General features: G+C 34.5%; 1 protein-coding gene across 1 annotated transcript in view; it reads right to left on the bottom strand.

Moving 5' to 3' along the window:
- LOC135195783 (kinesin-like protein KIF19) overlaps positions 1-15,000 on the bottom strand; it is a 137,858-nt gene that overhangs the window by 63,813 nt on the left and 59,045 nt on the right. Inside the window, exons 3-4 of the mRNA XM_064222258.1 lie at positions 1,674-1,784; positions 1-101 (exon numbers count right to left, since the gene is read on the bottom strand). The exon at positions 1-101 is cut by the window's left edge and continues 106 nt beyond it. Of these exons, the coding sequence (XP_064078328.1) occupies positions 1-101; positions 1,674-1,784 (212 nt within the window). The remainder of the gene's footprint in view (positions 102-1,673; positions 1,785-15,000) is intronic.

A 15,000-nucleotide genomic window follows, 5' to 3' on the forward strand; every position in this document is an offset into this window, starting at 1 on the left:
GTCTTCCCGGCACCCGTGGCGCCGTAGGCGAAGACGGTGGCGTTGAAGCCCTTCAGGACGTCCTCGACGAGGGGCTTCGTCGTCTCTTCGTATACTTCCTTCTGCAGGAGTGACAGGGAACGGCGGTTAAATGAGGATTTACTCCACAGGAGTTTAACGTCAAAAGTATAGACTCGTATCATGCGAGTGAATGAATGGGTCGCATTTAAAAAGTGAAAAAAATGGGGAATATATAGAATTTGGGGAAAACATGTAATCAAAATCCAAAAATATATTAATATTTGAATCTGAATATAGAATTTAGGCCAAAGGCCAAGCACAGGGACCTATGAGGTTAATAAAACCAAAGAAATAAAATTCCCCAAATATGAAATTAATAAACCTAAAGAAATAATAAACAATAAAATCACATAAATGGCAATGAAAGATAAAAATATATTAATCAAAATGACATTCGACTGCATAAATATGACCACTGTTAATTCTCAAGAACAAAGTACTGGGAAGTGCTTGGCACTATGCAGAACGCAAAGTTGCAAGTTGCAGAATAAGATCCGACTGATCAAGTTGTTAAAGAGAGGTCTAATAATGCAGAAGAAAAAATGTTAAAATCTAGTTTGCAATTTTCTTTTCTCTTCTCATATTGTGTCTACAAAATGATTTATTTATATACTGAAAGTAAAGATGAAATGATTTATTTATATACTGAAGGTAAAGATAAAATAATGCAAAAACGTGAAGGCTAGAGAACAAATCCTAAACGTACTCTTCCTTTATATTTAAAGATAAAACAAGGCATGATCGGACCTCCAGCTTACTAGATTTTCCCCTCACGCATAAGTTGTAAACATAATATTCTTAACGTAGATTAAAACGTGCTGAAATCTATGGTCAAATAGAGCCTTGTTTCGTCAACGAAAATTAAAATAAATATGATATATTTTATTGGAAATAATTATTCTGTCCTGTTTACCATGCAGATTATTTATTTTTTACATTTTCATTCTAATAAATAAATCATAAATATCCTCTCCTAAATTCCTGTATCTTAAACTCAACATGAAACACGTTTTTCAGTACCTTTTTTGGCGAGTAAGCGATAATGCAGAAAATGTAAATGTTAGTGAATTCATCCTAAACGTCCATTAATGGAACACTAAATATCACCCGGAAAAGAACTGTAAATATCAAAAGATGATCATAATAAAATAATACAACAGCTAAGCAAAGGGAACGCTGCAATTGAAATAAACGCCATTAAATTATCACTATATATGCTAAGAACTTGAACCTATGCGCATTTTGAAATGATAAATGCGCCTCATATTCCCTATAGATATATATTATATATATATATATCTATATATATATATATATATATATATATATATATACATATGTATTTATCTATATATATATATATATACATACATATATATATATATATATATATATATATATATATATATATATATATATATATATATATATATATATATAGATATATATATATATATATAATATATATATATATATATATATATATATATATATATATATTTATATATATATACACATATAAAGGCACACTTAAATATACTAAAAAGGCAGATCTCTATACACACGATGGCAAAAACGAGAACACTGACTGACACAACACACCACAAACCAACCTGAGTGGACTCTTCACCGAAGAGTCTGTCGAACATGAACTGCTTATCTTTGTTCCTGTTCTGTCGTAGGTGGTCGTTCTTGCCAGCGTCCGGTTCTTGCAGGGTCATCATCTGTGGAGGACAGGATAAAGTCGTTATTAGAGAATGACGAGACTTGGAGTTGTGGTCCAGAACCTCGAATCGGATTCTGGAAATGGCTAATTTTAGGCCCCGCCCACACGGTCGAACACTGCCCCGACAGACTTTGTTCGATGTGACGTCAGAGGAGGGAAACGTAAGAACCTTATCCGCAGTTTCTCCGCTCCTGACGTCACATCAAACCAAGTCTGTCGGGCAAAGTTCGACCGTGTGGGCGGGGCTTACGATGTGATAACAACATGAAGGAAAAATGAATGAGAATGTCACTTCAAAAAAAAAAAAAAAAAAAAAAAAAAATGGAAAGTAGGTATAAGAGAGCGGAACTTAAGTTGTGTATATGAAGGGGGGGAAAATTAATTTCCAATTTACTTAAACCTGCCAGTTACTCAGCAAGCCGAGTGGAAAAGTAAAGTAGAATTAAACAATTCAAATCGAAATCAAAGATGTGACACGATAAAATAGAGCTATTTCAGTGACTCAGACTGTTGTAGAGACACCCTTCGATAACCAACCATGTACATATTCAAATTGGAAAAAAGAACAGACGAACATCACGATTCGAAACTATACAAACGGATACACAGACAAACGGCACAATTTTAAACTATATAAACGGATTGACAGACAAATGTAACGATTTGAAAAAAAATATAAACGGATTGACAGAAAAACGTCGTGATTAAAAAAAATATTAATGGATTGACATACGTCGCGATTAAAAAAAAATATAAACGGACGGATTGAACAAGAAAAGCGTCCGATTAAAAAAAAGTTAAAAAAATTTAAACGGATTCACCAGGACAAACGTCACGATTAAAAAAAATATTAACGGATTCACACAAACGTCACGATTAAAAAATTTAAAAAAATTAACAAGGATTTCCACACAACAAAACATTCACGATTTTAAAAAAATAGTTGGACGGACTCAGACAAACGTCTTGATTTTTAAAAAAATATTAACAGATTCACAGACAAACGTCACGATTTAAACAAAATATTAACAGATTCTCACACAAACGTCACGATTTTTAAAAAATATTGACGAATTCACAGACAAACGTCACGATTTTTAAAAAATATTAATGGATTCACAGACAAACGTCACAATTTTTAAAAAATATTAATGGATTCACAGACAAACGTCACGATTTTTAAAAAATGTTAACGGATTCACAGACAAACGTTACGATCTTAAACAAAAATATTAATGGATTCACAGATAAATGTCATGATTTTAAAAAATATTAATGGATTCACAGACAAACGTCATGATTTAGAAAAAAAAATTAATTGATTCACACACAAACGTCACGATTTTAAAAAAATATTGAGGGATTCACAGACAAACGTCACGATTTTTAAAAAATATTGACGGATTCACAGACAAACGTCACGATTTTTAAAAAAATATTAACGGATTCACAGACAAACGTTACGATCTTAAACCATATAAACGGATTCATAGAAAAACGTCACGATTTTAAACCATATAAGTGGATTCACAGACAAACATTACAATTAAAAAAAAAAATGTAAACGGATTCACAGACAAACGTCACAATTTAAACAAAAATATTAACGGATTCACAGATAAACGTCATGATTTTAAAAAATATTAATGGATTCACAGACAAACGTCATGATTTAGAAAAAAATATTAACGGATTCACAGACAAACGTCCCGAAGTTAAACCATATAAATGGATTTGCAAAAAACGTCACCATTTTAAGCCATAAAAACGGATTCACAGACAAACGTCACGATTTAAATAAAAAATATTAACGGATTCACAGACAAACGTCACGATTTTAAACCATATAAACGGATTCACAGACAACGTCAAAATAAAAAAAAGAAAATATTAAGGGATTCATCGTGATGACATGGCATTACGAATCGTCAAAGAAAACAACAGACCATGAGGAAAGGCCATCATACAGACATGATTTAGAATAACAGTCTCGCAGTATAGTATTGCACGCACAACGGGCGTATCTGCGCAACATTTTACGTAACAGTGGCGCTGTCGTAGCGTGACGTGACTGCGCTGGACACCGATTGTCTCTTATGTTACTTTCTATCCTTTTGTTTATGCGTTTTTTTTTTTTTGTTAATTTCGTCTTCATGCGGATCGAGAAATATGTTCCTTTTACTTCTGCTAATCTAATCTCTCTCTCTCCTTTCTCTCTCTCTCTCTCTCTCTGCTCTCTCTTTGCAAAGACTTTCAGTAAGTAGTAAGTCTCCTTAATGAAGGAGATGATATCTTAGACAATACATACAAAAGATACTGATAATCTAATAAATACAGAGTAACCTATTTTACTCAAAATGAATTAATACAAGTTTAAACAAACACAACTACTATATATATATATATATATATAGATATATATATATATATATATATATATATATAAATATATAATGTAGTATATAGCATTTAAACACCTGTTTTTTGTTTTTTCACAAAAGTATCCAAAGTATCACATAATATGTGAACAATTGTCTAAGTCTGTTTAAATACAGCCTATTACGGATTACTCTCATTCATTACCTAGACTGACCGTAAAAACATCAAGAAACAAAGCAGATCCAGGAACTGAAAAAAAAAGCCTTTCGTCTGGAACTGAACATCAACATCAACAACAACAAAAAAACGTTGTAAACACTGGAAGTCATTAAAGATTAGGATCAGCATGACATGACACCCGGAGAACGTGTAATATTTATCCTACCGGCTAATGAAGAGTTATTTGCGAGGAAGATCTCTCAGGATAAGATCCTACGAGTTAATTACCGAAAGCGTTACTGTGGAATGATGTATGCAAAGGTCTCATGCCATGACGCAGAAGGTAAATAACGCCATGCAATGATGAAAGGGAGGTTGCAATTCAAAGATCGAAATTGAAGAAGATCTCAACATGAGAAGCTTCAGATGCTACCCCGTGGGAAAGTACTAGGACTTAGGTTTTGTGAGAAAGAGTTAGACAGTGAGACTTAGGTTTTGTAATGAAGAATTAGAAGGTGAGACTAAGGTCTTGTAAGGAAGAATTAGAAGGTGAGACTTAGGTCTTGTAAGGAAGAATTAGAAGGTGAGACTTAGGTCTTGTGAGGAATAATTAGAAAATACGACATGAGGAAGAAACGAAAACATCACGACGTAATTTGTGGAGGGATAACTGATAAGAAAGTCATAAAAAAAGACCATTAAGAAATAGTCTGATCAAGCATTTTAGCTCGGGAGTTTAATTGGACACAAATATTTCATATGCAAGAACTGCAAGAATCCAGATTGAGAGAGAGAGAGAGAGAGAGAGAGAGAGAGAGAGAGAGAGAGAGGCTCCAGATCACAGCATCATCTAGGTCACTTAAACACTCAAACATGGCCAAGACAGGGAAAAGGGAGTCGAGATCTCCCTAGGACGAGTGAGTTCTCTACCGGGAATTTTGTCACTGCCTAAAAATAACAGGACCCAGATGGGCCAGTAAACATGCTTTGGCAGATAAGAGTAATCTCAGATAAGGGATTACTATACTACGTAATCATCCCTTTGAGATACGAGCAGGAATAATTAACGACATTTGCTCTCGCACGTTTGTACTTTAAAAATATATTCTACCCTATATGAGATACATTTTCAATAAGGTACAGAACATAATATTCAGGGTTGGTGATTTTTAAGTTTTTTTTTTAATTAAAAAAATAACAAAAATCAGTGATTTATTTGATTTTTTGTGTATTTGATTTTTTTTATTTGTTATTTTTTACTTGTCAGATGTTTTTTCAACCCTATTTTTCTTCAAAATGTATTTTATAACAGAATTACTATTGATCTATCTTTTATGTTTCCAGTTCTGCCAAAAGTATATACTTGCAATTTTTTTATATCAAAATAAATAGATGCAGCACAGTTATGCTTAATTTTTATTAACCTCCAAACCATATTTTTCAATTTGTTTGCTTTCAAATTTAAAAAAATCATGATTTTTTAATGAAAAAATCAGTGATTAAATCACTTGATTAAATCAGTTTTAATTTAATCATTGTCAACCCTGTATGATATATATATATATATATATATATATATATATATATATATATATATATATATACTATATATATATATACATATATATATCTATACATATATATATGTAAGATATAATATGTATATGTATATATATGTATTATATATATATATATATATATATATTATATATATATATATATAAATATAATATATATATATATATATACCATGTTAACCATTCATACTGGTTAAGAGTCGTGGTGACAAATTCCTTTGATTCCACGTTGGCGGAGCGGTGAATCGAACTCTCGACTACCGAATCGGCAGGCGAGCGCGTAACCCACTCGTCCAACGAGGAACTGTCGTGGTGACAAAATGCTGGGTAACTGCTCGGGTGTAAATCCACCACACCAGTGTACCGTGTACCGAGGATGAGGGAGGCCATACTGGTGTCAAAGTTTTGGGTATTTTCTTAGAAATTAGATGTTTTAGTCAAAGAGACCCTTCCATTGGAAGAATGGACAATTATGTATATGGAATGCGAACAGTTACACGTTGTATCAGCTGTTTATGGGACTTCATCGTTATATAAAGCATACAAATACATTCATACACAAGCAATCACAAAAGCAGAGAATCACGAGAGTGTACGAAACGGATCAAACTCGAGGTATCGAAGTGACTTCGAATTATGAGAGAGAGAGAGAGAGAAGAGAGAGAGAGAGAGAGAGAGAGAGAGAGAGAGTAAAAACAAGTAAAAAATGAGCCGAACTTTCTTCGGCACAATCGAGCTTTCTGTACAGCATATAATGCAGTATGAAGCCCTCAGCCACGGCCCACGAATCTCTCGGCCACGCCCCTTGAAAATCTCAGCTGCGGCCAGACGAACGATCATGGCAAAATTTAGCCTTAAATAAAATCAAAATTGCCAAGGCTCGAGGGCTGCAATTTAGTGTGTGTGGTGACTGGAGGGTGGATGATCAACGTACCAATTTGCAGCCCTCTAGCCTCAGTAGTTTTGAAGATCTGAGGGCGGAGTTTGAAAGACGTGTTTGAAAGACGTGTTTGAAAGACGTGTTTGCTCGCAGCCATCGCAAAATCAATCGGGCGATTTCGTCATTATTCCCGAAATTCGCAGTCGGAGGACACGTAATTGTCACGCACTGAAAAAACCCCAATTAAATTACACCAATTTTCATTCGATTCTGTCATTTTAAAGCCCGATTTCATGTCGGCCGGTCAAGTTCAAGGCTGACGAGAGAGAGAGAGAGAGAGAGAGAGAGAGAGAGAGAGAGAGAGAGAGAAGCTTACATTCGACTGCAAAGGCTAACATAATATTCATTTGGAATCGTAAGTTAATAAGTATTTTCTCGCTTGAGATTCTAAAAATATATCACTTTCTGCTAACACTTACTTAATTAAGTAGCCATTGTTGCAGCGAGGATGTATAACGGAGCCAACGGCCCATAATATGTCGTTCCTTATCGTTGTCCGAATTTATACACAAGGATGTTTACGTAAATTACATTTCAATTATCATGTATATGCATACAGCTTAAGAGCTGCATACATGCATATATGTATATAATCGTGTACACACACACACATATATATATATATATATATATATATATATATATGTGCGTGTGTATGTATGCATATGTATATAGTCGTGTTAATATATATATATATATATATATATATATTATATATATATATATATATATAAAAATATATATGTGTGTGTGTGTGTGTGTGTGTGTGTGTGTGTGTGTGTGTGTGTGTGTTGTTTGTGGGTGTGTGTAATTAACTTGTTTATAGAAAACTGGTCCCTAAACTTTTTATTTACAAATAAAAAGCGAGTTATTTTTCGTAACTGGAGTGTCCAATAATAATAATATAATAATAATAAATATAATAACTAATAATAATAATAACCATGCCCATGAGACTGAGATTTTGATAATGACAATAATAGGGAAAAACTCTCTATCGCGAGAGTATATATAGTGTCCTAAAAGGGTCCACAATAATAAAAAGTGTTTAAGAGTCCGTGTATAATTTCTAAAACTTTACAAAAAGCTTTCGAACCCTTCCCTGGGTTCATCTTCAGTCTAAATAAACAATTAGTTACACAACATGTACTGAGGTGAATTTAAAAACAAGAGTCGTTGAAGATCGTTAACACGGACTCATAACACTTTATATTATTGTGGACCCTTTAGAACAAATGACAATAATCCTAGCGACCTATTCCTGGCTTACTACGCATCCAAACGAACAGGATGAACCACTGGCAAACAAACGTACAGAGAGAGAGAGAGAGAGAGAGAGAGAGAGAGAGAGAGAGACTAACAAAAAATTCATTAGAGGAAGGTCGATAGCCATAGGCAACAGCGTATTGGCCCTTAGCTACCATAGTAGATTCACATCAACCGTGCATATGATGAGTAGGCCAGTCCCTTACGACGCTCCTGATTGGCTGTTGATAAGCCAATCACAGGGCTGGAAATTCTCAGTCTCTCTCGAGAGTTCGCAGGGGTAGGATCTATGTTCCACCCCTCCTGAGGGATCTACGTCTTTCAAAAGTATCCCTCAGGAGTCGTGGAAGATGAATCCTACCCATGTGAACCCTCGAGAGAAACTGAGAGTTTCCAGCCCTGTGATTGGCTTATCAACAGCCAATCAGGAGCATCGTAAGGGATTGGCCTACTCGTCATATGCACGGTTGATGTGAATTTACTATAATTACAAGAGAACTCGGCACGGTGTTTGAAATACGGACGCCATTTGGGATAGGGGCAAACTATAGCCTTGTCCATCATTTGATTATTATTAGTGCAAACGTAAACAATGGGTGATAAGCGATGTCAACTGGACTTTAATCCAGATACTAAATTTGAGCCTGTATTACCTTCGCTTATTCGGGGAGTAATCCTACAAACTACTTTGTTGATGTTCTAGTTTGGGAGAGGTAGGAAAGCCCTATGGAAAGGTCTAAAAATGTCTGAAAAAGGTGTTTCGCGTTGAGTTAAAGAAACATGAATTTCAGGCTAGGATATTTATGATTTATTTATTAGGATGGAAATGTAAACAACAAATAACGTGCATATTAAACAGTACAGAAAAATTATTTCTAATAAATTATAGTATTTTTATTTTTATTTTCGTGGTGTCGAAACAACTCGCTATTTGACCGTAGATATTAGCACGTACCACGAGTAAACTGGATCTGGGCTCAAGCCTTGTTTATTGAAGAAGTACCATGGCAGAATTAGAGAAAATACATAAACAGATGAACTAATTAATTATTGAGTTAATTAACTTAGCGAGCTTCAAGACACAGGATGATCCACAAATACGAGGAGATAAGATAAAACAAATGACTTCAAATGAAATAATCATATCTCATCTAAAATTGTAAAACACCTTTGCAAGCGCTTAAGTAACTCAACAGAGTGAAGGTAGGTGTACCAGAGAGAGAGAGAGAGAGAGAGAGAGAGAGAGAGAGAGAGAGAGAAAGAGAGAGAGAGAGAGAGAGAGAGGAGGAAAAAAAAAAAAGACAGCTGCGGAGTCGCAAATTTATGTTAGCATCTATGTGTAATTTGCTCCGAACGTCTAACTGTTTGCAAGGATTATCCACCAACCCCCCTCCCCCCAACACCCCCCTATCTAGTTTCGTTTGTGTTTTGTCACTCTAACAAAACTGCTTGCGCAAGTGAATGTTTGCATGGATATATTTAGAATACGGTTCTTAAGTTAGGTTAGGTTTATACTAAGATTGAATGAGATGAAATTCGTGGATCAAATTCATCTCTTACACCTCAAAATAACAACTGGCCAATTACGTTAATACACTCAACACACAAAAAGCAGAGCAGCTATTTAACATAAATGGATCCTCACTGGACGAGTCGGTTCCGTACTCACCTGGTAATCCGAATTTGCTCCTAGTAGCTGCTGCCAATGCGGAACCATAGGAATATATTTCTGGTGATTAGAAATTTATTTCTCGATATAATGTGGTTCGGATCCCACAATAAGCTGTGCGTCCCGTTGCTAAGTAACCTGTTTCCTAGTTGGACGAGTGATTTACGCACTCGCTACTGATTCGGTAGCCCCGAGTTCGATTCCCCACTCTGCCAATGCGGAACCAGAGGAATTTATTTCTGGTGATTAGATATTCATTCCTCGATATAATGTGGTTCGGATCCCAAAATAAGCTGTGCGTCCCGTTGCTAAGTAACCTGTTTCCTAATTACGAGTGATTTACGCACTCGCTACTGATTCGGTAGCCCCAAGTTCGATTCCCCGCTCTGCCAATGTGGAACCAGAGGAATTTATTTCTGGTGATTAGAAATTTATTTCTCGATATAATGTGGTTCGGATCCCACAATAAGCTGTGGGTCCCGTTGCTAAGTAACCTGTTTCCTAGTTGGACGAGTGATTTAAGCGCTCGCTTACTGATTCGGTAGTCCCGAGTTCGATTCCCCGCTCTGCCAATGCGGAACTAGAGGAATTTATTTCTGGTGATTAGAAATTAATTTCTCGATATAATGTGGTTCGGATCCCAAAATAAGCTGTGGGTCCCGTTGCTAAGTATCCTGTTTCCTAGTTGGACAAGTGATTTACTTGCTCGCTACTGATTCGATAGTCCCGAGTTCGATTCCCCGCTCTGCCAATGCGGAACCATAGGAATTTATTTCTGGTGATTAGAAATTCATCCCTCGATATAATGAGATTCGGATCCCACAATAAGCTGTAGGTCCTTTTGCTAAGTAACCTGTTTCCTAGTTGGACGAGTGATTTAAGCGCTCGCTTACTGATTCGGAAGTCCCGAGTTCGATTCCACGCTCTGCCAATGCGGAACCAGAGGAACTTATTTCTGGTGATCAATCAATCAATTTCTCGATGTAATGTGGTTCATAGCCATGTAAAAAAAAAAATCTAATCCTTCGGTCCAGCCCTAGGAGAGCCCAACTGTTGATCAGCTCAGTGGTCTGGTTAAATTAAGACATACTTTAACTTGAGCATAAATCACTAATAAACATTCTAACTTATGGTCCTTCTTAATTTAACTGAACTGAATGGTGGGGAAATTCGTGGACCTAATTCACATCCTCCGTCTCAAAATAATAACTTGCCAAATTGTTAATAAACTTTTCGCCAACGAGGGGAACAGTTCTTTAGCATAAAACACTAATAAATTTTCTATCTTCTGGTCTTCCGTAATAAACAGTCCTTAGCCTTAATTTTCAGCTCTTCACATTGAAACCTCTCCCTACAATAAATATGTCTCAACCATCACTTGATCGTATATCATAAGGTTAACGCTAGTCACTTCACTGCTAAACGTTTTCTATCTGATATATGAAACGGCGCTAATATGAAAAAAATGTAGGTCATTCCTCGCTGGCTGTGCTACGATTGGTAGAGAGGACGACGCAAGTCTTTTTTATACATGCCGGGTTAAATTTTAACTTATTGAGATATTGATAAATTAAATTTTATGTTACACATATACACAAACACACACACACACACACACACACCAACAAATATACATATATATATATATATATATTATATATATATAGTATCAAGTATTACATATATCTATAAATTAATCATAAACTTACACACATATATATATATATATATATATATATATAACCACTTTTAAAGGAAAGTTTACATAAATTAGTATATATAATATATGAAACTAATGTATTCACACATACACATATATATACACACACATATATATATATATATAGTATATATATATATTATATATATATTGATACATATATGTATACATAAATAAATTACATATACACATATATGTATATATTCATAACTAATGGAGAAACTTCCGAACAATTATGTACCATAAACCATTAACCCAATATGTTAATTTATATTCATTTGCACATTCCCATTCCCCAACCTTCCGCTATAGATTGAATCATAACAGATCAATAAACCTAATATACAATAGACTCACTTTTCATGAAGCTACAGATGAAGTAAGTAACGTCAATAGACGACCAGAATAAAGATGAACGTAATTCATCAAGTAAATTACTTGATGTGGCATTAATTGACGGAATAAACAGACCGACTCCCAACAAGAGAACATAAAATATATTATATATCAAGTGAATTACGACAGATAAATGAAAATATATAATATATAGTCCTTTCATTATTATATGGTAAGTGAATTACGAGATAGTCATTTCATTATTATATAGTAAGTGAATTACGACAGATAAATGAAAACATATAATATATAGTCCTGTCATTATTATATATCAAGTGAATTACGACAGATAAATAAAAATATAATATATAGTCCTTTCATCGTTATATATCAAGTGAATTACGACAGATAAAGGAAAATATATACTATATAGTCCTTTCATTATTATATAGTAAATGAATTACGACAGATAAATGAAAATATATACTATATAGTCCTTTCATCATTATATAGTAAGTGAATTACGACAGATAAATGAAAATATATAATATATAGTCCTTTCATCATTATATATCAAGTGAATTACGACAGATAAATGAAAATATATAATATATAGTCCTTTCATCATTATATATCAAGTGAATTACGACAGATAAATGAAAATATATAATATATAGTCCTTTCATTATTATATAGTAAGTTAACTACGAGCCAAATGAAAATATATAGTCGTTTCATTATTATATAGAAAGTGAATTACGAGATAAATAAAGATATAATCCTTTCATTTATCAAGGAGTGCCAAGGACAGTTTACCTAGTTATGCCTCGTTCCTAAATGGAATTGAATATACAATTTAGACCAAAAAACCAAGCGCTGGGAACTTACGAGGTCATTCAGCACTGAAGGGAAAATCGAGAGTAAATTGGTTTGAAAGTTTTTGTTTGTATGGTGTTTTTACGTTGCATGGAACCAGTAAGGTTATTCAGCAGCGGGACCAACGGCTTTACATGACTTCCGAACCACGTCGAGAATGAACTTCTATCACCAGAAAGACACATCTCTGACCGCTGAATGGAATGACCGAGAATCGAACTCGCGGCCACCAAGGTGGCCCGCCAACACCATACCGACCATGCCACTGAGGCGCTAGGTTCGATAGGTGTAATAGGAAGAACAAGCAGCAGATTCAAACAAACATATATAATTATGCGTGAGATTTAACGCAACGCTGCGTTTAAGTAGCATAAGGGAGAGAGAGAGAGAGAGAGAGAGAGAGAGAGAGAGAGAGAGAGAGAGAGAGAGAGAGAGGTCTTGGATGACGAAATCACCAGTAATGCACCGTAGAATCCAGGATTCAGTTCCACCATGACTAATGGCCTCGTAAGCATGGTATATATATATCGACGAACAAGGCAGACGCTACTTTACGACCGGTACTAATTCAGATCCAGTTTGAATCAGTGTCTAAGAGCACTTGTCGAACGGAGAAAAATATTGGAAGTGTGTTAAAACGACATTGCAGTTGATGTCCCAGAGAGAGAGAGAGAGAGAGAGAGAGAGAGAGAGTCTAATAGAACATCATTATTTTAAACTAAAACTTGGAAACATATCAAGAGAGCACTCCTAAAACTTACAAATTCGTATCAATTATGTTTCTGAAGTATGCAAAAGCACTCAAAGGATATACATACATACATACATACACACACACATACATACATACATACATACATACATATATATATATATATATATATATATATATTTATATATATATATATATATATATATATAATATATACACACACACACGTTATACAATAAAATCCTCTGCACATGCATATTAACAACACATCATCAATATCAATATAACTATGGAATATCTATATAACGATGGACGGAAATATGAAAGTACCTCCCATCTAAAAAAAAAAAAAAAAAAAAAAAAAAAAAAAAAAACAAAAAAAAAAAAAAAAAAAAAAAAAAAAAAAAAAAAAAAGCCTAACCGGCAACCGCATCGCCAATGTTTACTGTTAGCATGGCAACGGCAACACAAGCACGCGAAGCTCTGCTCCTCTCACCAAGCTACGGCAAACAGCGCCCTAAGCGAGAGCGACCGAAGGCTCATTTTCCGAAGAGAGCGAAAGCCGGCCCAGGATTGTGATATCGTTAGGTGATATCAAGTCAGCGGAGAAATACTGGGACGCTGGTTTCGCGTACTACATCAACTACACTTAGAGGATTGGTACTTCAAATGCTTAGTGAGGAAATAGACTGGGAACATACTTTTCTTTAATTTATTGCTATAATTCATAGCCTTTGCTTTGCCGAATGAAGCCACGGGGAAATTAACTACAGTAAAAGTAAATAGGACTGATCAGTGACCTATCTATTCATTGAGTAATTAACTGATGTTATCTGTTTATCGCTTACTCAGGGAGTAAGCCTACACAGTACTTTGTTGTTGTTGTTGTTGTTCTTGTAGGGAGGGGAGGTAGGAAAGGTCTGACAAAGACTAAAAAGGTCTGAAAAAGGTGTTTCGCGTTGAGTTACAAACACAGGAATTTTAGGATAGAATATTTATGGTTTATTTATTAGAATGAAATTTTCAAAAATAATAATGTGGATGTTCAACAGTACAGAAAAATTATTTCTAATAAAATATAGTATTTATTTTAATTATCGTTGGTGAAACAACGCTCTATTTGACCGTAGATTTTATCACGTTTTAATTGACGTTAAAAGTTAGGAATATATTAATGTTTACAACATATGCAAGAGGGGACAATCTTGCACGTGTCCCGAGTAAGCTGGAGGCTGGATCAAGACTTGTTATGTTCTTGAGTAAATGTGTGTATGCATGAGCATAGGGTGCTGCATAACCATTATTAAGTTATTCACGACTTATGCAAAATGTACATGTACTATCCTATGTACAAAGGATAGTATCAATTATATTATCAATTATTCAGTTCAAAATAGGAATTAATGCATCAATTTACAATGAAACAAGAGCTTGAAGGGTGGAAATTGAGTATTTTTTATTGAAGCGATAATGTGTTAAACTTAAATAACTAATAATAATAATAATAATAATAATAATAAGATACAGCAAGTCAAACATTGCTTGAAGGAAGGAAATTGTGTATATTTTATTGAAGCGAT

The sequence above is a fragment of the Macrobrachium nipponense genome, chromosome 23 (genome assembly GCF_015104395.2).
Source record: "Macrobrachium nipponense isolate FS-2020 chromosome 23, ASM1510439v2, whole genome shotgun sequence".
Lineage (NCBI taxonomy): Eukaryota > Metazoa > Arthropoda > Malacostraca > Decapoda > Palaemonidae > Macrobrachium > Macrobrachium nipponense.